Source organism: Phyllostomus hastatus, unplaced genomic scaffold (assembly GCF_019186645.2).
Source record: "Phyllostomus hastatus isolate PE091 unplaced genomic scaffold, TTU_PhHast_1.1 phas_scaffold_93, whole genome shotgun sequence".
Classification (NCBI taxonomy): domain Eukaryota; kingdom Metazoa; phylum Chordata; class Mammalia; order Chiroptera; family Phyllostomidae; genus Phyllostomus; species Phyllostomus hastatus.
Window position 1 is genome coordinate 25,873,738 of NW_025334042.1, and position 23,078 is coordinate 25,896,815.

A 23,078-nucleotide genomic window follows, 5' to 3' on the forward strand; every position below is an offset into this window, starting at 1 on the left:
GCTATTGATGGCTCTCGTCGGATGGCTGAGTGTCTTTGGGCCTTTAGATTCTCTGTGCTGTGGGACAGCATCTTAATACTGCCACGGGCTGACTGGTCTAAATGTAGCTACTGAAAAAGTTCTAATTGTCCCTCAGGAGCTAGAAAGTACTTCCTCTCTAAGATATAATACAGTATAATGAAATTATAGTTTTTCACAAAATTTATTTTTAGTTGTTTATATAATGTGCCTGCAGATTTAAAAAAGTTAGGTCCTTAAAATCAAGACTAAATCATATGAGCTTCTATACTGCTGTACTATCTTTCTAAGTACTATTATTCAGTTTTGAAAGAAATATCTTCAAACTTGGTAGTTCATATGTAGAATAAAGTATTGTAATAACATTTTTCTCCTCTAGGTCTAGTGTTCTCTGTATAGTAGTAACTCAAGTGAAAATTTGGTTTTAACTGACCTAAAGAAAGTACCCAAGAAATATTGTTTTTCAAATTTGTTTACTGTTTTCTGTTATTACACAATATGTAGTGCATAGTATGTGTACATCTGTGTGTTATAACTCAATAATATCCACAGTTGTGTATGGGTAAAATATACATAACTCTTAAATTGTGGATCAGATTTCAGCTCTTCACTTGCTGAGTATTTACTGAGCAACTAAGTCCCTCAGATAACTTGCAGATGAGGCTGTTTGCTTTATCTCTGACTTTAAAAAGAGCCATGAGGCAGTCTAGCTTAACTACTGGTGAGAAGTGATTACTTTGGCAATATAAGCACATTTTCATTTCCTATTGACTTTCAACAAAGTAGAAAAGTTTGCATATACAAATCAAAATGATCAGAAACTTGAAAATGTAAGATGAAACAAAGTATTTTATCTGACTAGTTTTATTTCACTATCGTATATGGTAACAAATACTAAATAATTTGAACTTTAACACTTGTATGGGGGGCTTCCCAAGAAAATAATGGAATTATCTTCCAGAGGGCAGGCCCCTTGTAATACAATACAGGCTTTTCCCGCTAGGGAGTGTTCTAGGAACCCATCTGTATCAGTGTACCAGCTGGTGGTCTTGTGAGAGGGTGTTCAGCTTCATGAATTTTTTTTGAAGACTCTTTCAATACATTTGCCCATTTCATGATGGCGATTTACAAGCACACCTGCCCACCCAGCATTGAATGTTCAGCAGTTTTAACCAAAAATGGTATGACCCTTGTGCCCCACTCTCCCTATTCACCTCATCTTGCCCTGAGCGACATTTTTTGTTTCCCTGATAAAAAATTAAAAGTCCTCAAAGTGAAACATTTTACCAATGTGGAAGAGGTAAAAGAAAAAAACAGCAGAAGAACTAAAAGGCATCAAAATCAGTAAGTTCAAAACCTGTTTTGAGCAGTGGAAAAAAACATCTCGATAGGTGTATTACATCAAATGGAGATGAACTGCCGTTTAAACGTGTGAGAATAAATACACACTTTTTTATAAATAAATTCTGGTTTAGGGGGTTATTTTGTAAACTGAGTCATATTTTAAATAAATTAAATGATTTCACTACCTAAGGAATTACTCAGAAAATCTATCTGAAATGTGAATAAATGTTTCATATATTGGTGTTTTTAAAACTCCATTCATTTGTACCTTCTTTGTAATTTTTGTCATGTGCAAATGCCAGTGTTTATTTTAACATTGTTTCAGTAATCTATCTCCCTCTACAAATTTAAATTTTGCTACTGTGCTATTAGTATCACTTGTTATAAATGGAAATAATTCAGAGACATAAATATGTAGCCATTAAAATAAAGGATATTCATATCACCACCTAATACCATACCAGAGGTGTTAAATACATAGTATCTTGGAAAAAACTATTTAATATGGTTGTAAATTTAGATGTTCATAAATTTAATTTTCTTAAACACTATTTAAATAGATAGTAAACCCAGTTAGGGCAAAAAATCACTTCTTGTTGGTGTATCCTTGTTTCCCCAGCACTTAGTACTTGGCCCATAACAGGCATGCAGTAAATAGTGAATGGTAAACTAACAAGTGATGTATATATTTGTGTATTCATCTTCTGAAATATTGCTAAGTAACAATTACATAATAAAATAATACTCCAACTGTATATGAAAATACATTATGGCCAATACATGTTGTATCCTCAGTCTTCAGAAACTGAGTAATATAATACATGGCAATTCTACATACTCTTAATGAGTATGTTGATAGATCAAGGAAAATTGCCATATTGTTCATTAAAAGAAGTGGGGTTGAGACAGTATAGAAGTAGGCATTAAGAGTGATGAGAGAAAATAAGAAGTGAAAATTGAAATATATACTATATTTTGCCATGTATGATATACACTTTTTGCCCAAATTTTTGAGGAAAAAATAGGGATGTACATTATATGTGGGTATAATGATTACATACCGGGGGTATAATATGGGTATAATAATCCTGTGTATAATGCACATGGAATGTGGATGTGCATTATACACAGCAAAATGTATGTGTCATCTACATCATAGGATCTGAGGTAACCCTGCAATTGTGTTCAAGCAAGAAAAAAAGAACTAAATTAAAGGCTTAATATAGATGCAAGAGTTGCTTCAGTGGAGAAGACTCTGTTCCATTAATGGTTACTTCCAAATCACCAACATTAATGACTGAAATCTTTCAAAATGAGATATGCTAAGCATAACACTCATGGCCTTCTTCCAATAAACTCACTTGTAAAGTTTAAATCCCAACCTATTTCTTTTGTCCATATACTTAAAAATGCTATAATCAATTTTCTGCATCATTTGGGTTAGAAGAAAAGACTGTACAAAGCTGAACAAGCACAGCATTTTAGTCCCATTTACAATTGGGGTTCATCAGTTAGAGAGGCCTTTGAAATATAAATAGGCTGTTTCATAAAACCTATGAAGCCTTAGCGAATGGAAGCAATCCGCTTGTATCAGGCGGTCCATGGTTAGCTGACTTGGCCACGAATAATTATTGTGACAGTGGTAACTCCTGACAGTAGGAATTGACTCTTCAGAAGAGGAACCACAGAGGCAAAAACACTCATAGTTCTAAAATAATGTGAAAATTTTGCAATAATATAAAATATTTATTTATTTTTGGCCTATTACCTAATCTAAGAGAACAGTTTGTTTTAGTGAAGGAACTCTGGGCTTATCAGAAGTAAATAAAGGATGCCCTATTTCTTCTTCATTTTTTTTAAATACACTTTATTTATTTATTTAAAAAATTGTCTTTCAAAGTTGAACATAGGAAAAAATGATTTTTTTTAAAATGAAAGGAATATATACTTCCAAGACTTTGGAGTTAGATGAGACTGGACTAGGAAGGAGGCAGATTCTGCTGGGCTGGAGAGGACTGTCTTGGGGGAAGGGCTGTAAAAAGCAACCGGATTTCACTTCAACACGAGGGCCATCATCGTGCCTGGTCCCTGCAGCAGGAAATAAGGTGCAGGTTTGGGAAGCACAGGGCTGTCAAGGTGGCAGTGGGGTGCATGTGACTATTTTTGGCAGCTGCAATGGTGCAGTGCCATCAGATCACTTAGCAGGGCCTGCGTCAACCCCAAAGCCCAAAGGTGTTTGAGAGGAAGGGGGCACTCTGTAAGGCAGCTCTGGGAGTTACTTTTCTCTCAATGAGCAAAGGAAAATGCTTGGATGGGGTTGGATGTTCCAATTATGCAGCAAATAGAACAAGGAGAATAAAGGGCTCATCCTATTCAGGAATAGTAGTAAGTCACTGGAGGAAATATGTGAGGTTCAAGATACATAGCTCTCTTTGTTTAGAGAATTTTGCCAGTTTTAGCCTATATCTACTTGCAGGCAGCCATGAACATATAGGAGACCTTCCTAAATCCCATGTAATCGTTTTACCTCATTTTCTTCATCTGTCTGATATGCTACCTATATGGCAAGATATTTTTTGAGGACTGAATGTGATAATATATGTGAAACCTATTAAAAAGTGACACAGATGGCATATATTTTCAGAAATATGAAGCATATTAATGCATGAATGCAGTTGTCACATATTGATGATGAATGATGTATTAGGCTGTAATGGGGTTTGCTGATAGTAATAAAAGACCCTAAAAGCTCAGTGGCTTAGAGCAAAAAGGTTGATCTCTTGCTCATATAGTATGTCCATTCCAAGTAGAGGAGGAATGTACTCCACACTGTCCTTACTCAGGAACTCCCACTGACCTTCAGAGCCTCTGAAAGTCACTGGTATTGTGGTAGGGAAAGAATACATGCACATCCCACACTGAATCTTCAAGGCTCTTCCTAGCATTGACACGTGTCTCTCCCTAATTAGCTCTAGGAATCCCCATGGCAATCCTAGCTTGTGTCTAGAAGAGCTGGAAATACTTGGTGAGCAGTGCTAATGGCTATCACAGATGGTTTCTTTTGCAACAGGGAAGCTGTCTAAATGTTTCTGCTATTAACAATACTACTACATTCTTTCTGTGTAGCGTCCAGTAACCAAGTAGAGTTTCTTGGTCTTATGTTTTCTCAGTTCTTAGGATTTGCTGGCGCTCAAATGTTAGTAGAATGGTTTTTGCATCTTGAGATAAGAGCAGTAATTGTATAACATCTCATTTTTGTTTTCTTTTGCCAGACATCGATGAGTGCTCTGATGGCTTTATTCAGTGCGACAGCCGTGCCAACTGCATTAACCTGCCTGGGTGGTACCACTGCGAGTGCAGAGATGGCTACCATGACAATGGAATGTTTTCACCCAGCGGAGACTCGTGTGAAGGTCAGTGCAGGAGAAGACCTAGAATTTAAGAACCCCTCTTGAACTTGAGGAATATACAGTAAGATATAAATAGTAGCCATTGACCTAATCTTTTACTTGACAATTTTTGCTGTGTGTTTCTACAGCAGTTATTGAAAACATGTTAAATTCTAAGTTGTGCTTGCTAATTATGATCATTTTATTTTTAGATAATTAAATTTATGACACTAACCCAATTCTTTGTGGATACTTGGAACCGTTGAAGGGTGTTTTAGAATGAATAAACCCATAGTAGCAGATAAATTTCTGAATGGAAACATGTAAAAATATGACCCAAAAAGAGCTAGAAAAATAGATGAGGAAAGCAGGATAGAGAGAAAAAGAGGATAGAAGAAATATGATGATGATAAGGCCAAGTGTAAGATATGTAATACATGACACTGGGCTACTCCTAACATACCACTGGCCTGGCAAAGGAAGAGATGTTCAGTGAACTTTCCATGTTGAATAAAGAAGACATGGTCCCTGCTTGAAATATTTCAATCTTGTAGGAGTGGAAAGTTCGCCCAGATTATACTCAATTATTTACCATTAATTTTGAAATATTTTCAGTGAATTGGCAAACAACTCTGCTTCTCTACACTTTCTGTTAAGGGGCACAGTTTTTAGAGAGCAGGCGGAGCCTAGTGAATAATGGTCAGGGAAACCACCCTCACTGAAAGGATTTGCCATCATCCTTCCAGTTAGGCACAGGAATGGAGGACAAATGTCAAAAAGTCATCAATTTCTCCATTCCTACTTACACCTTCATAGAGTAATGGCCTGAGAGAAAAATGTGGCTAAAATGACAAAGTCAATGAAAGCCTTGGAGACTCTAACTTAACAGCACTTGACACCTAAATGATAAGATGCCTTTTATCCTTGTGCCTCAAAAGGTTTTCGCTGGGAGAAACATGAAGCAGACTTGGGTGATAGATGCCAAGGCTCCCAGCATGCTTTGACAGCAGCTGCAGAGCTCTGGACCTCGAGCAGAGGGCCATCTGAATTTCTGTGTAGGAATGGGAATTCTATTGCTTTAGCAGGGACCAAAACCTGGCATTTGCAAATAACCCTTACCTGTGGTCTGAGGGCTTTACGCTGCACTTGTTAATGTTCCAGTGAATACTTCCAACCCTGTAGAGAAAGCCAAGAACCAGATTGCAATTCAAGAAGCAGATCAAACAGTGTGATTTTCTTCTTCCCTGATGAACTACTTAGCCTATATTCTATAGTATATTATGAGAAACAGGTCTTCCTCTTGTCTTTTAAGTTCACATATAAAGGATGGATATAAATAACGTGATTATAAATAACTCAAATCATACAGAAATATGTGCACGTGTGTGTGTGTGTACTGAAAATGAATCTATTTCATCCTCTTCTCCCCCGTCCTTTCCACTTCTTCTGTGGGGATTACCTTTGTTTCATTTTGCGTGGTATCTTTGCACACCATTTTCTATGCATCAGAACACGACTAGAATAAACACATACCTCTGCTATTATACTTTACATTTGTAATTGTGCTTACTGTGTTTTAAATTCATGATGACACATCTCAGGAGGGCTGTATTAAAGAAGCGTAAAAAGTTACTTCCAAACCTAGCAACTGAAAACAGCAAAAATTATCTCACAGCAGCTTAGATGTAAGCTTCTGGTTCAAGGTTTCTCATGAGGTTGCAGTTAAGTTGTTGACCATCTTGAAGGCTTGTCTGGGGTGGAGTTGGAGGGAATGGGACTCTATTTCCAAGGTCACTCTTATGGCTATTGGCATGCCTTGTTTCCTTAGCTCCTGAACCACTCCACAGGGCTGCTTCAAGACAGAGGAGCTGGCTTGCCAGAGTAAGCAGTTCAAGAGAGGGCAGGTGCTTACGACAGAAGCCACAGCATTTTTATAACTTAATCTCAGATGGGACATTTCACCACTTTGCCCATATTCTATTCATTAGAAGTGACTCAATAAGTCTACCCCACATTCTAGAGGAGAGGATTATATAAGAGCCTAAAAAATTCAACACTGAAGATCATTGGAGGTCACCTTATAGACTACCTGCTACAAGGGCCATCAGCATTGTACAACATTCCTACTTTATTTCCTTAGTAACTTTCCCCTGCAACTCCCTGATCCAACCATTTCATACCTTCTCCCATTTCCTCCAACCTTAGATATCACTTCCTTTCTCTCCATTTTCTATTGATGCCATCCTTCATATTTAACTGAGAAAGCAGAAGCACCTCACTTCTGCACCAGGAGCTACACTGGCTAACTCTCACTTATGTCTGTTTCTGCTGCTTTCACAGAATGAAGTTGCATTTGTCCTATCAAAAATTAAACCCTCCAGTGTACCTTGCATCTCACCCCCTCTTGCCTCCATGAAGTCTTTGCCCCTGTCCTATCCCCTTTCTCATTCACATTACACTCTTCCTACTGTATCATCCTCATTAGCAGAGGAAGAGCCTGGAGCAGCACCCTGTCTTTAAAATATAAAACAAAAACAAAAAGTAACTTTCCTTGACACTACCAGATTCCCCAGATATTCCCCCATTTTTCTACTCCCCTTTAGAGCAAAACTCTTTCAAAGAATTGTCTAGCCTTTTTATCTGTGCTTTCTCGCTTCCCGGGAAGCTTGAGTCCCACTGCTCCAGGGAATGCCCTCCTTTCAAGATTACTAACAGTTTCCTTCTTGCCAAACCCATTGGTCAGTTAGTCTTTTGCTTGATGTCTCAGCCATTTGGCCCAGATGATCATCGCTTCCTCTTGAAACAACTTCCTTCACTTGGCTCTGAGGACACCACTCTCTCCTAGCTTTCCCATAAACCCCAGCGCTTCTCCCTGCACTGATCAGAGGAGAGTAAAACCCTAACAATGATTTACAAAGGCCCACATGATATAGTACTTAGCTTTCTTGACACTTCTTAGATAAACCAAACTGATTCCCTTTTCATGCGTTATTTTTGTTGTTGTTGTTTGTTTTTTGTTTTGGTCTGGAAAGTTCTTTCCCCAGATCTTAGCATACTTCATTTTAAATTTATTTATATTTCCTCTAAAATGCTTCTCAAGGACTCCCAATTTAAAATAGCACTTACCCCTGACATTATTCAGTAACTCTGTGTCACTTTTCTTCATACAAGCTATCAATTCTCCTGAAATGTTTGTACATATTAATTTGTTTCCTTGCTCATCATTATCTGCTATAGTGCATAAGCTTCAAGAGTCATAGACTTTGTTTGCTTGTCAGTCATCAGTGTCTATAATAGTTCTCATGTAATAGATGATATATTTATTTTTCTAATAAAAAAGATTGAGATGCATGATAGATAATATTTTAATTGGAAGTGTGTTAGGAATGTAACCTATGTTAAAAATAGATATATAGGCCCCAGCTGGGTGGCTCAGTTGGTTGAGCATTGTCCTGTACACCAAAAATATCACTGGTTTGATTCCCAGTCAGAACATGTACCTAGGTTGTGGGTTCAGTCCCTGGTCAGGTCATGTATGGGAGACAACTGATCAATTATTCTCTCTCATATCAATGTTTCTCTCTTTCTCCCTTTTCTCTCTCTATAAAAACCCATAAACATATCCTTGGGTTAGATTTTGTTTTGTTTTGTTTTTAAAGTAGCTATATAGTATGATTTATAGTTACTATGTTAGAAGTAAATATATGTATAAATAGTAATGATTAGGACAAAACATAATTAGTACATTCATGAGTGTTCAGAAAATAACAATGAAAACAAAACTAGCCATTAAAGTAATACATAATAAAGTTGAAGATAGGGAAGTAAAATATTCTATGAAATGCTTATAGAGAAAGGGCTTTTCAAGGAAATGCCATAAACACAGGAACAGTGGAAATTGTTATTTTCAAAAAACCACAATTCCAGAATGATGATTCTTCTGTTATCTTCCATTAGAATTTAATGATTATCACAAAAAAATGTACTACTCTTTCAGAAGACAATGTGCTCTGAAGGATTCTTTTAAAAGAACCCACCTGTGTTATATATAAAAAAAGACTAAAATGCTTCTTCGAAACATCTATCCATTTGCTGCAATTTCAGTGATTTGTAGAATTGTAGGTGATGTTAGTTTGTAGAAGGATGCAGGTTGAAGAGTATGATCATTTCTGAGCAGGTGCCATGTGTCTGCTGCTGCTGAACAACAACAACAGCAGCAACAATAGCACTAGGAGGCAGACAAAGCCACAGTGGTGCATCTCCAGTCACTGTGAAGTATAAGGTTCATGCTTGAAGACATCAACGCATAACTGCACTATTTCACTATTGTTTAGGCTTCAGTTGTGTAACCTACAGCATACATGCTTATAAGCTGCATTCGTACAAAGCATATGCTGTTTTGCTGAGCCCTTTATCTCTGAGCTGTAGACATTAAATCCCAGGTAATGGGCCAGAGTAACATTTTCCTTGTCCATGTCACCATTGCTAGTGCATCCCTAAATTGGTCTCTCTCTGAGCATAAAGCCCACTTTTTTTCTCACATACTATTTTATTTTCATGTCCACATTTCACTTCATTGCTTTAATTTCAGGATTATCTTTAAGCTTGGTGAGGTTTTTTGAACTTGTAAGATGAAAAAAATGTTTATAGGATAGGATCTTTTTAGCATTATGTTCAAACTAAACACTGTAAATCATTAACCTAAATCTAAAATAAGGCCAAAATGAAATGAATCAATCCAATTCATATCAACACGTAGTTACCGAATATATGCATTGGTACCTGGAGGTGCTTTGCCAGGCATCCGCTGAGCACAAACATGAAGGAGGGTGGTCCCTGCTCCCAGCTTGTAGAAGAGATAAAATAGGTATAAAACAAAACCTGTTAGACTAGATAGAATATGGTGGATTTTTTAATAAAGGGGAAAGCTACAAGGTTAAAAATCATAAATACTTGAGAAAAAACATAAATTCAGGACTGTGAGGAAACAGAGAAATCATTTCCTGTTTGGGATCAAGAAAGCCTTGAGTGTCTGCCTAGCATTTACTGTAGGGGTTCAAGTCTGGTGTGCTTATTGGCCAGTTGAGACAGGGAAAGAGTGCAGGGGAAGGAAGTAGCTTTAAATGGCTCACAAAGAAGTTTAAACTGGAGTCTGAAGGACAATTTTTGAGAAAGGGGATGATGAAAGTATATTTTCACTGAATTCATATTTCAGCCCGTCCTTTTTCTGAACTCTAGCCCCACATATCCAATTACTTACTGGATAGCTCCGCTTGGAAGCCCAGAGGAAAGTGTAATTCAATGTTCTAAACAAATTATTGTCTTTCCTCATCCCTGTCACCACTTCCACTCCTCAGCAAAATCTTGCTTTTCTCTCTGTAAATATTATCAACCACATTTTCCAGTCCAGAAATCTGAACATCGTTCATGATCCCTCCCTCTTCCTAATCTTTGTAGTCAACAAATCACTGAGTTGCTTTAACATCATCATTTCTTTCTTGGATGATTCTGTCTTTGTTGTTTCTTTCTATGTGTCCCCAGTGCCACTGTTCAGTTCAGCACTGGGTTTAGGAGCGCAGACCTGGGGCCAGATGGCGTGGGTTCTCACATGGGCTCCCTATACCTTACTGACTAGTGACCGTGGGGAAGTTACACAATGTTTCTGTGCCTCAATGTCTTGATCTGTACAAAGGGGATAATAATTGTACCCACCACAGTTGTGGTGAGGATTAAATGAGCCATTATGTGAAAGTACTAGAATCTGGTGATACTAACGACCATATAAATGTTTGCTTTTATGATGTGACAATCTCTTGCCTGGACTACTGAAAGAGCCTGCTGATTGATTGATCTGCTGGCTGAAAATTCTAGTCCACTCAAATTCCTTTCCCAATATGAAACCAAAGGAAGCTTTCTGAAAAGGACATCTGATTGTGACTTTTTTTTTTGCAGTTCTGTAAAATGAGATTACATTATTTTTTGATAAAGTTCAAATTTGTTAACATGGACTTTACCTGGGCCCTGAGTACCTCTTTAGCTGCATTTTTATGTGCTCTGCACTCCCTGGACGATCAATCATACCACATCTCAATGGCTCTAAACACTGTGGCTTCACATACACTTGCCTTGACTAGACCACTTCTTCAAGTGACTACAGTTTATTCAGAGTTTAGTGGCCACACCTGGGGAGTGTGTATGTTGGCAGAAGACAGGGTCTAAAAGAGCTACCGAAGAAACATGTGATAAAAAGCAAGTAAAGAAAATTTATCAGGGAGAGGGAATAAACTGTGTCAAGTGCTGCTGCTAAGTCAAGTTAGATAACAACTGAGACTTGACCATTGACTATAGCAGAATTATTTTTACAATCACTCACTAGAGGAGTTATCAATATTTTTAAAGTTAGAAATGTTATATACCATAGTAGGTTTTTCAAAGCAGAATATAAACCCTTTACACATATTTAATTTAAGAACCAAACACTATAATAAAACTATATGTAAAATTGAATTCCAAAAAGCCTGTACTACCATCAATTGAGAATATTCTCTGCAGTGGGAAACCCAGTGTAGAGAAGCAGAAAAGATGAGTTTGAATTAATTCAAATCCCACTGGACAGCAAAAGATGATGATTAATCTACTGTGATATTTCTGCCTGCACATTTCTCCATACATGAGAAGTGCATGTCAACCACTGTTGTGAGCAATGTTTTACTCTCTTTTTTATTATAATTGTTCTTTATTTAAGAGCATGGATGTCCTTGGGTATCTCTTCTTTGTTTTCTGAATCCAAGGCCTCTCTGCCTTTAAGGGGGGAAAAACATTGCCTGATATCAGAGCTTTCATTTTAAATGTCAGGCAAAATGAGAAGATTGTAAAAATCCAGCTATTGATTGCCACTGATGAAGTAGTGTCTTAATAGTATATTCCAAGGACTAGGTAATAACAGGTTTTTGTAGAGTTTGTGGTCAAAGAGATCAAATAACTATGGTTAACATTTTTCTGCTTACTATAATTCCTAATTATAAAAGTATTAATGCGAGATGAAGTTCAACTCATCAAATATACCTTATTATTCTGAATATACCAGATATAGGGCCACTTTAAAATTTTCATTTCCATTACCAAGAGAAAATTGTATCTGATCTGAAAAAAGTATATATTAGCTAGTGTACTTTAAAAATGTTTTAAAGTATTCTGATATCGGCTAACATTTCTCCCTTTGATCACAGTCTATAATTATAAGCAGTATTATTCTTGGCAAGTCATGCTATTAATATAGTTCATCATAGTTTTAATAAACATCTTTTCAGCCATTGACTCAATTCACTGGTTTTGTTGAGATAGGAACTGATAAAAAATCAAGGTAAATAGAAATACATCATGTGGATTATTTTCAGGAATTCACATATGACAGAATTTAAGTATTTAAGATTTTAAATATTGCTAAACTATAATGTCGACTAGTCCATGTTTCCAATATTGTTTAAGTCAAACCACTTAAGAAAAATATTTACTAAACCTCCATTTTTAAAATTGTGGAGTAAAATCAATGAACATTTCTCCCATTTAAAAGCTATATATTCTGTCTTCTCTCTAGCCCACTTTTCCTGTTATAATTTAATTCTTTCTTTCTTGGCCTCTACTCAGAGGAAGCAGATGAAATGGGGGGGAAAACTGCTTACGGCTGCTCAGACAATATCCCTGAAATGTATTTTGTCTTGTGGCCTTTAAATGATGGAGATAAATAAAATGAACTATGTTTCCTCCTATGGGCCTGATCTGTGGGTCAGAGTATTTGCTCCTCATCTGTATGGAAATATTTTAGGCCGTGATTGCCGTGGACTGGTTGAGGGCGGGTGAAGCACAGGCAGTTGCCAACTGAGTCAGGCAGGAGAAGAAATGATCGTCTGAAATGGAAAAGGTAAGAAGTGGTGGATTCTTTGTGAGAGAATGGCGATTGCTGGTGGTACCTTGCCCTCCTGTGGGGGAAGAGCAGGGTATAAGGATGGTGTGGAAATTCCTAGGCTATCAGGGAAGAACGGCTAAGCAGAATGCTGGAAAGAGCTTACATGTGGCTGACATGGCTGTGAGAATTGGGCTCGAAATTGAATAAAATGCCTCAGGGTTCCCATGACATTTTATCTCCCACTAAGAAAGGGTTTTCTGCTTGTACCATTTTAACATCGACAATGATTTCCTCAATAAAAAAATCATAGGCCCTTTTAGAATTTCCACTGCCGAACTGGTTTTGTTTGATAAATTGACTCTCATTCTTAACTTTCAAAAAAATATGTTCCATAAAGCCTAATGGTATTTACAGAGATATAAAAGTCAAAAATATAAGCAAGGTTATTTGGTGTCTGAAATCAAACATGATAATATTTTCCTGGTAAATCCCTAGATTATTAACATTGCTGTAGTCAGCATTTGATAAAAAAAAATGCATGCCAGTAAGATGAAAATTAGTTTATGTGTGACATCAGGAGATAGTTTGCCTGACTGCAGTTGTTTGCAACCAAGCATATTCTAAGCACATTGGCTGCTGTCTTTTTTTTTTAACTGTAGATATTGATGAGTGTGGGACTGGCAGGCACAGCTGTACCAATGATACCATTTGTTTTAACCTGGATGGTGGATATGATTGCCGATGTCCTCATGGAAAGAATTGTACCGGGGACTGCATCCATGATGGAAAAGTTAAGCACAATGGTCAGATTTGGGTGTTGGAAAATGACCGGTGTTCCGTGTGCTCATGCCAGGTTGGTATAAGTAAAAAATTTTAGTCATTTTTATTGAGGTGTAATTTGCATATATTTCAAGGGACCAGTGTAATGAAGTTAGAAAAATCCGTATGTCCATTTAACCACAATAAGTATCAATAGAACATTTTCACCTACCCAAACTGTTGCCTCTGTCCTTTCTTGGTTAACCCCATACCCCAGCTCCAAGCAAGCACCATGTCCAGTCACTAAAGATTAGATTGGTATTTTTGAGAGCCTTATATGCATGGAATCATACAGCATTTGCTCCCTGTGTCTGGTTTCTTTCTGTCAGCATTATGTTTTTGACATTCATTTATATTCATGACATACACATATATCAGGAACCCATTTCTTCTTGTTCTTGAATAATATTTCATTGTATGTAAATACCACGATATGTTTGTCACATTTGATGAAATTTTGTTGCTAACTATGCTGTTTTCATAGTCATAATATCACATTTCAGTGAATGCATAAATGAAGCCAGAATGGACGTGCTATGGCCTAGGAGTGAAAAATGCCTATTACGCTATATTTGAATTTTAGAGAGATGTTCATGTACCTTGCTGACAAGTGACTTTAATTTTAGTTAAAGAGCAATTCTATGCACCAAAGGCTCAACTACTATGAAAGAAATTGATAAAAATTTATACAAAACCATAAAGTTTAAAATATTCCATAAACTTAATAACATGTAAGACTTGTTGACTAGCTACCAAATATAGATGCCCTCACACAAAACAATTTAGTTAGCATTCAAACTATTGTCTTAGTAAACAAGTGCACATACATTTTTATACACACACACACACATATATACACACACACACACATTTATACACATATAAGGACCATGTAGTGCTTGTAATTTTATTCAGGCCATTTCTGGAAAACTTCTTTTTAGTCAAGTAGTTTGTGGAAAGGAAATCAGAAGTTCTCTAGCTTGCATAATTTCTGTACATTAGCTACAAAATGAAACTTTAAAGCAAATCAATTATATTGGATAAACAGTGCAAATTATCTCAACTTTCAAATCAACATCTAAAATGTTATATACATATATGTAAATATATATATGCACACATGTACAAACACACATATGTTAGTATATCAAGAAATGGAGGCTTTTGGTAACTGCTGTTCTTCCTTCCCATACAGAATGGATTTGTAATGTGTCGTCGGATGGTCTGTGACTGTGAGAATCCCACGGTTGATCTTTTTTGCTGTCCTGAATGTGACCCAAGGCTTAGCAGTCAGTGCCTCCATCAAAATGGGGAAACCTTGTACAACAGCGGTGACACCTGGGTCCAGAATTGCCAACAGTGCCGCTGCCTGGTAAGTTCAGCTACAATGAAGTTCGGGAAGAGTTTAGACCGAGACTCTAGATAGGAAAGCAACCTGGCTCTCTGCCCTCCACAAGTACATATCACCCAGCCATAGTGTCAGCAGTTACAAAAAAGTGAGCGTGGTTGGGATGACAAGATGGCGCTGTGAGGTCCAGACCCGGGAACGATATTCTGGGGCAGACATGATGCACCGCATTGTGTGTCTTTCCAGGAATATGCCCAGAGCTCAAAGTAAGAGACCCTCCCAGCCTACTCAGCCTCTTCCAGCAAAGCTTACTTAGACTCCAGAATCTAGAGCAGATACCTAATGGCATATATTGAGTTGGCCAAAAAGTTCATTTTTTTTTCTGTAAGATTGCCATAGTAGTACTTAGTTTTCTTTAACTTCATTTGAAACAAATTTGTTAGATTGTATTATGACAGCTGTCATATCAGCATGCATTAAAAAAACTTCAAAATTGGTAAATTTTTTTGCTGCCATTTTAAGAGTGAAAATGGAAGAAAATATGCTACATTTTGAGCACATTATGCTTTATTATTTCAAGAAAAGTAAAAAACACAACTGACACACCAAAAGAAAAAAAAATTCATGCAGTATATGGAGAAGATGCTGTGACTGATCAAATGTGTCAAAAGAGGGTTGCAAAGTTTCATGCTGGAGATTTCTTGCTGAATGATGCTCTGCACTCAGATCAGTTGAAGTTGACAGTGATCAAATCATGACACTAATTGAGAACAATCAATTTTATACCACGTGGGAGATAGCTGACATACTCAAAATATCCAAATCAATAGAATTTTTGGTGAAAATGAAAAATGTGTGTTTTATTTTATAGAAAAAAACATACGGACTTTTTGGCCAACCCAATAATAAGTACTCACTAAATATTTTTTATGAATACAACAATGGCATTCATGAAAACAATAATTTTTTCCAAGTAGCACTTTTGTTAATCTACTTCTGTCAGTCACACTCAGGCTTAAAAAAAAAATCAAAATACTTTTCTTTCCCTCTAAAGATCGTTACTGTCAATGCTGTTCTAGTGGGCATGTGGTTTTACATATAATATGGATATGTAATAAGTAGTTATTAGAATGTTAGAATCGAATGTCTGCATATATTTATGAGACTTCTCCTGGAAATAATAGATTAAAAAAGAAAGTATAGACTTGATTAAGAAAACATGATCTTTTTTCCATTTGACCAAGTGTCTTCTTTCTTTCTAGTGGTACCAATGGAAAAGGAAAATTTGGCCTATGTTGTCTGTATAAAAGAAAGTTTCACAGACACTACTTTTAAAGTTATGGCTAGTTTTCTTTCTGTTTGTTAGGATATTTTTAAGGCAGTGCTTTTTTGTTGCTTCCTTTTTATACTTTCAACCCAAAAATCAATTGAAAGAGTAAGGTCAATTTCTGTGCCTGAAGGCAGCCTTCATCTCCAAAACCCGGAGATTCAGAATTATGGAGAAAATAGGAAACAGGTAGGAACTACGTTTTAGAAAGATCCAATTCATACAATTTTCCCACATGGATGAAAAAGACTGAAATCAGTTCCTAATTTTATTTTCCCCCCAAGTTCCTATACTGAGAAACATATAAATGAACAAAGAAAGCTATCAAATTCCTTTCATATTTCAGTTTCTTTTCTCATAAATGGGCAAAAGTTTCTTTTATACTGAAGGGAAAAAATGAGAAGATAGGGGAAAGTATCAAAAAATTTTAAAAAAAGATTGCATAGGCAAAAGTTAATTAAAAACCTCTTCCATTGTAAATAATTCCCCTTTTTTATAGGAAAGATAAGGGCATGCAAACTTGATTGTTTAAGAGAATGGTTTTTGCTTTTGTTTTATTGTTGTTTTTGTTTAATCATTGAAGGCCAGTTTAAACTTCAGCTGCAGCATAGATCTCATCACTTCGACAGCAAGATGCACGGCTTTGAAAGTCTGAGTATAAATGCCTGTCAGAGCAGGGTGTAATATACCACACTCCCTCCCTCCTGCCTCCTTCCCTGTCCTCCCCTCCCCTCCCTCTGCCCTTGCAAATCTGCTTTTCTTACAGCAAGGGGAAGTTGACTGTTGGCCCCTGCCTTGCCCAGAGGTGGAATGTGAATTCAGTGTGCTCCCAGAGAGTGAGTGCTGCCCTCGCTGTGTCACCGACCCTTGCCAGGCCGACACCATTCGCAATGACATCACCAAAACTTGCCTGGATGAGATGAACGTGGTTCGCTTCACTGGCTCCTCTTGGATCAAACACGGCACCGAGTGTACTCTGTGCCAGTGCAAGGTAAAGGCAATTAAATTCAGGTAGGGTGCACTTGGCCAGCTGTTCCCATGACTCAGAGATATTAATGCGCACTTGGCCAGCTGTTCCCATGACTCAGAGATATTAATTGGCCCAGAGATAACCTGGCCAATGGGAAGCATTTTATTGCCTATTTATTGTTCAAAGAGAGGTGGGAGAAGTGGTGATCGGCGTTGTTAATGCGTAGGCTGAATGTCATGTGCATTCTTCAGTGCGCATGCCTCGAGAAGGGGGCTCGTGGTCAGAAACCAGAATGATCAGTTATTTCCATCACCAGAAGAGATACAACCCACTTAAATTGCCCTAAAGTACCTAACTGTGCACAATTAAAAAAAAAAAAGAAAAAGAAAAAACGTACAACAGTAAACTTTGTTTCTTCCTTCATAATAGAACACAATATTATTTTATTGATTTTTATCTGGTCCTTTTATGAGATTTGTAAGATGTATTGACAAAGTAGATATATTACATTTTCCAAAGTGGAAATCGATAAGGCAAAATGGGCATGTTTCTTGGTTTGTTGTGATTAGTTACACTGAGCTAAAAATTTTAAGATCTGTTATTTACCATACTTTAGTCCTTCAGTTGGACAAAAATCATTATAGAGATTTTTCCTCTTATTAGAGAGTATTGTGCCTCTTCAATAAAAACAAAAATACAGATAACATAGACATGGCTTTCATAAGTAGTGACAAAATTGAAAGTATTCTTTTTTTATTTTTGTTTTTACAAACATTTGATTTAGAGGCCATTGTTCTTCATAGTCATAATTTTAGAAGGAACATTAAACTAAGTAAAAAATATGGAACACTTAACAACAAGAACGCAAAAATGTCAGATTTTTCCTAGCATAACACAGCCAGATATGTACAAGTGCTCTGTTTTTTTAAGTGAGCATTTTTGTTTAAAAAATAATTTTATATAAAGCAATTTAATTTAGATTCACTTAGTACAAATTCTTACTAGAGTGGCTTGATTTAACAGGACAATATAAAGTGGTTTAAGCCTTAAGATACTATTATCTATTTCAACTCAAAATTTCTAGCTCTTTTAATCATGCAATTTACCAATCAAGCAAAGTTTTTTGAGTGAACGTTTAATGGTGTTTTCTGAAAATACGTTGAAAATTTTAAAAGTTACTACTACTAAAAAAGTTACCATAATATGTATGCAGCATTGTTTTAATACATATTTAATGAGAACATTTAACAGTTCATATATAGAAACTTCAGCATTAATGACTTTCTGTCATTTAATTACCAAATAGAATTGAGTCCCTTTATACTCTTAATCTGTTAGATTGTTGTCCTGAGTAGTGACAACAAAAATATATACCAGGTAATAGAATTTGAAAACACACCAAATATGGTTCAAACAGATACTTTCAATAAGAAAAATGCTTTCAGTAATAGGCAATGTTTTCTGCGGTGGAGACAGTGAAGAAGCTTGTCATTAAACAACTACTAGGATTGTTTGGCTCATGTTAGGAATGTATCCCAGAAAGTATACTTTGGCATTAAATTAACTTTTTGTCAGGTAAGTGCTGATTCTCAGAAGTTACTATTGGGTTGGCCAAAAAGTCCATTTAGTTTTATCCATAAAATAAAAGATATTTTTCATTTTCACAAATAACTTTATTGATTTGGATATTTTGAGTATATCAGCTATCTCCCACTATTGACTTCTAGTGGGTAGAGGCCAGGGGTGCTGCTAAACATCTTCCAATGCATACGACAGCCCTGCAGCAAAGAATTATTTGCCCGAAATATCAGTAGTACCAAGAAACTTTGCAAACCACTTTGCAACACTTTCAACACAGTCAGTCTATACTACCTTTATCATACACTGCACAAATCCTTTTTTGAATTTCAGTTGCGTTTTTACCTTTCTTCAAATATTAAAGCATAATATGCTAAAAAATGTTACGTGTTTTCTTCTATCTTCAATAATAAAATAACTACACAAAAATTCACCACTTTTGATAAGTTTTTTAATGCATGCTAATATGACAGCTGTCACAATACAATGTAACAAAATTGTTTTTGAATGAAGTTAATGACAACTAAGCAGACTTCTGGTCACAATGGTGGCATAGGCAGGTGTGGCTCGCCTCCTCCCAAAACCACATCAAAATTACAACTAAAATATGGAACAACCATCACTCAAAACCATCAGAAATCGAGTTGAATGCAAGTCCAACAACAGTAGGATTAAAGAAACCACATCTATCCATACTGGTTAGGAGGGGTACAGACACAGAACAGGGTGGTCCCTCACCCACGTATGGTGGATAAAAATCCAGGAGGAATATCTCAGGAGCAAGGAGTCCTAGCCCCTTATCAGGCCCCCCAGTCCAGGGTTCCAGTGTAAGGAAGGTAAGACCCCACAACTTCTGGATGCAAAAACCAGCAGGGATTGAGTCGGTGGAAGAAAATTCTGGAGCCCTAAGCAGTTCCTTTTAAAGAATTCACACAGACTCACCTACTTAGACTCACTCTTTCTGAGCTCCAACACCAAGGTAGCAGCTTAAAAGGTACTAGTGGTATACAGAGAGAAACTAAAGTGTCTGGCATCAAAGCAAATAGAGGCCATAGTCCCTTTCCTGAACCCTACCCCACAGAGCCAGCAAGATGGTGCCATATCCAAGACTCCATCAGCCTGGCTAACACTGTTTGAGCCATCTTGGAGACTCCCCAGAGACTCCCCAGAGACTCCTCCCCACCCAACTTATGGTCCACCCAACCTGCTTTTCCATATGAATGGCTGCTCTTGGCTCATGCTTCACAACTTTCTAAATCCTATCAAACAAACAATAGCTGGCCTCAGTGAGCCCCAGTCCGGACACTAGCAGCAGCCAGCCTAGGTTCACAGCTTCTGTTTGCCTGGGAATCTCCAAGCCCAGGACACGTAGCAGCCATTTCAGATTGCTTTATAGCTCAGGCAGGGTGGCCCAGGGGAAAACAAAGTTAGGGGCTAACCTTGATCTGCACCACCCAAGAAAACCCAGAGCCTGTGTACTCAGTGGGCAGCTATACCACCACCACGTCAGAACACCACCACCGTGTCCCTGAACAGCTTATCCTCCATGGAAGGAAGAGGATGGTGGTCAGTGGTCACAACCAATCCTTACAGCTGATTGGCCTGGGTAAATCCCTCCCATTGACCAACCAACAGCAATCAAGGGTCAACTACAAGTGGAGGGCATGCTCAGCCCACATGAAGGGCACTTCTCAAGCACCCAGCTTGGGTGATAGGGGTGTCTGCCACTGGACCCTACTGGGCACCTACTACGTTAGGCCACACAACCAAGACACGGAGTCATAGCAGCTCTACCTAATACATAGAAACAAACCCAAGGAAGCTGCCAAAATGAGGAGACAAAGAAACATGGCCCAAATGAAAGAACAGATCAAAACTCCAGGAAAAAAAGCTAAAAAAATGGAGATAAGCATTCTATCAGATGTAGAGTTCAAAACACTGGTTACAAGGATGCTCAAGAAACTTAGGACCTCAATAGCATAAAAAAGGTCCAATGAGAATTAAAGTATACAGTAGTTGAAATATAGAACAGTTTATAGGAAACATCAGTAGAGTGGATGAAGATTTTCATAGCTGAAAATCACATCAATGATTTGTAACCTATGGAAGCAAAAAGCAACCAATCAGAACAGCAAGATGAAAAAAGAATCCAAAATAATAAGGATAGTATAAACAACCTCTGGGACAACTTCAACTATTCCAACATTCACCTCAGAGGAGTGCCAGAAAGAGAAGTGAAAGAGAAAGAAACTAGAAATCTATTTGAAAAAATAATGAAAGAAAACTTTCTTAATCTGGTGAAGGAAATAGACATGCAAGTCCAGGAAGCACAGAGTCCCAAACAAGATGGATACAAAGAGGCCCACACCAAGACATACCACAATTCAAATGCCAAAGGTTAAAAGTAAAGAGAGAATCTTAAAATGCAGCAAGAAAAAAAAAGTTAGTTACCTACAGGGGAGTTACCATAAGACTGTCAGGTGGTTTCTCAAAAGAAACTTTGCAGGCTAGAAGGGATTGGCAAGAAATATTCAAAGTCATGAAAAACAGGGACCTACAGCCCAGATTGCTCTACCTATCAAAGCTATCATTTAGAATCAAAGGGCAGATAAAAAGTTTCCCACACAAGAAAAGATAAAGGAGTTAATCATTACCAAACCATTATTTTATGAAATGTTGAAGGGACTACTTAATAAAAAGAAGATCAAAACCATGAAAAAGAAAATGGCAATAAATACATATTTCTAAAATTGAATCTAAAAAAACAAACTAAGGAAACAAGAAAAAAACCAGAAACAGAATCATGGATATGGAGAGTGCTTTGATGGTTGCCAGGTGGGAGTGGGGTGTGTCATGGGGGGTGAGGAGGTAAGGGGATTAAGAAGTAAAAGAGGTTGTTACAGAATAGCCATGGGGATGTAAAGTACAGTATAGGAAATGGAGTAGCCAAAGAACTTACACGCATGATGTATGGCCATGAACGATGGTGGGGGGATTTCCTGAGGATTAGGGAGTGCTAGGTAAAGAGGGACAAAAGGGGAAAAAAATCAGGAGAGTTGTAATAACATAATCAATAAAATGTAATTTAAAAATTAAAGTTAATTAAGTGTCGCAAGTTCGATTCCCAGTCAGGGTACATGCCTGGGTTGCAGGCCATGACCCCCAGCAACCACACATTGATGTTTCTCTCTCTCTATCTCCCTCCCTTCCCTCTCTAAAATTAAATAAATAAAGTCTTTAAAAAAAGAAGTTATAAAAAATTAAAGTTAATTAAATAAAAATAAAGATAAGGAAGCACTACTAGTGCCATCCTATGGAAAAAAACTGAATGAACTTTTTGGCCAACTCAAATTTTATGCTGTTTTCCTTTTCCTTTCTTATTAAATGTGAGTTGTAAGAATATTCTCAGATTTACTAAATTTATCCCAAATATTTATTTTTATTTTGTTTATTTTGTGTTACTTGAAAAATAAAATTTATTCAAAACAGCCTCCAGATATTGCACTGAGGGTGAGCATTCTTCATAATTTGGTGCTTTCAGAGTACCGTTTTTACTTATCTTTCTGCCCTATTCCCCTTTGGGTGATCATTTTAGTCAATAATTACCAATTGTGTGGGATACTGGGTTAGTAGCTAGGGTATAATGATAAGCAAAAACAGACACGATCATTCCTGGAAATTACTGCCTAGTTGTGCTGTCCAATACAGCAGCAGTCAGTATCCACATGTGGCTATTTAACTTAAAATTAAATAAAATTAAAATTCAATTTCCCAGTCATGCAGCCACATTTCAACTGCTAAAGAGTCACATGCGGCTCGTGGCTATCATAGTAGACAACACATAGAGGTAATCTTTCTATCATCATGCAACGTCCTATTGGACAGGGCAGGTCTAGAGGTGAAGAGTGCAGTGTCTGGAATTGGAGTAAACACTCAATAAATATTGACTGTTATTGTTGGAAGTGAAATAAATAGACATTAAGTCATGAAACAGATGAAGATGTTACAGACTGTGGTGGATGCTCTCAAGGAAGGGGTTGCTGAGCTAGGGGGCCATCAACACATGGACCAGTTCCTTCCTGAGGAAGTGGTGTTGAACAGAAGATCTGAAGAATTAGGAGTTAGCGGATGGAATAGAGTAAGATTTTACTTTCCCTTTTTAAAGATGTCTTCAAACTTAATTTGCTTAGGTAGAAAAAAATACTTTCTCCACTCAGAAGTTAAATTCTTGAGTCAAAAATGAATTACTAAGGTTGTCTTCCCCAAATCTAATAGACATCCAACACTGATAGGTCAGAGTGTCTCCAGGCCATTATGCTTTGAGTTCCAAACTTAAGACCATGTATCTAGAGAAATAAGGAGGAAGCAGGGAATAGAGA

General features: G+C 37.2%; 1 protein-coding gene across 3 annotated transcripts in view; it reads left to right on the forward strand.

Annotated features, from left to right (window-relative positions):
• NELL2 (neural EGFL like 2) overlaps positions 1 to 23,078 on the forward strand; it is a 283,751-nt gene that overhangs the window by 248,479 nt on the left and 12,194 nt on the right. For all 3 annotated transcript variants that reach the window (XM_045830028.1, XM_045830029.1, XM_045830027.1), the window contains exons 17-20: positions 4,635 to 4,775; positions 13,317 to 13,510; positions 14,672 to 14,848; positions 16,918 to 17,142. In XM_045830028.1, coding sequence (XP_045685984.1) covers positions 4,635 to 4,775; positions 13,317 to 13,510; positions 14,672 to 14,848; positions 16,918 to 17,142 — 737 coding nt within the window. The remainder of the gene's footprint in view (positions 1 to 4,634; positions 4,776 to 13,316; positions 13,511 to 14,671; positions 14,849 to 16,917; positions 17,143 to 23,078) is intronic.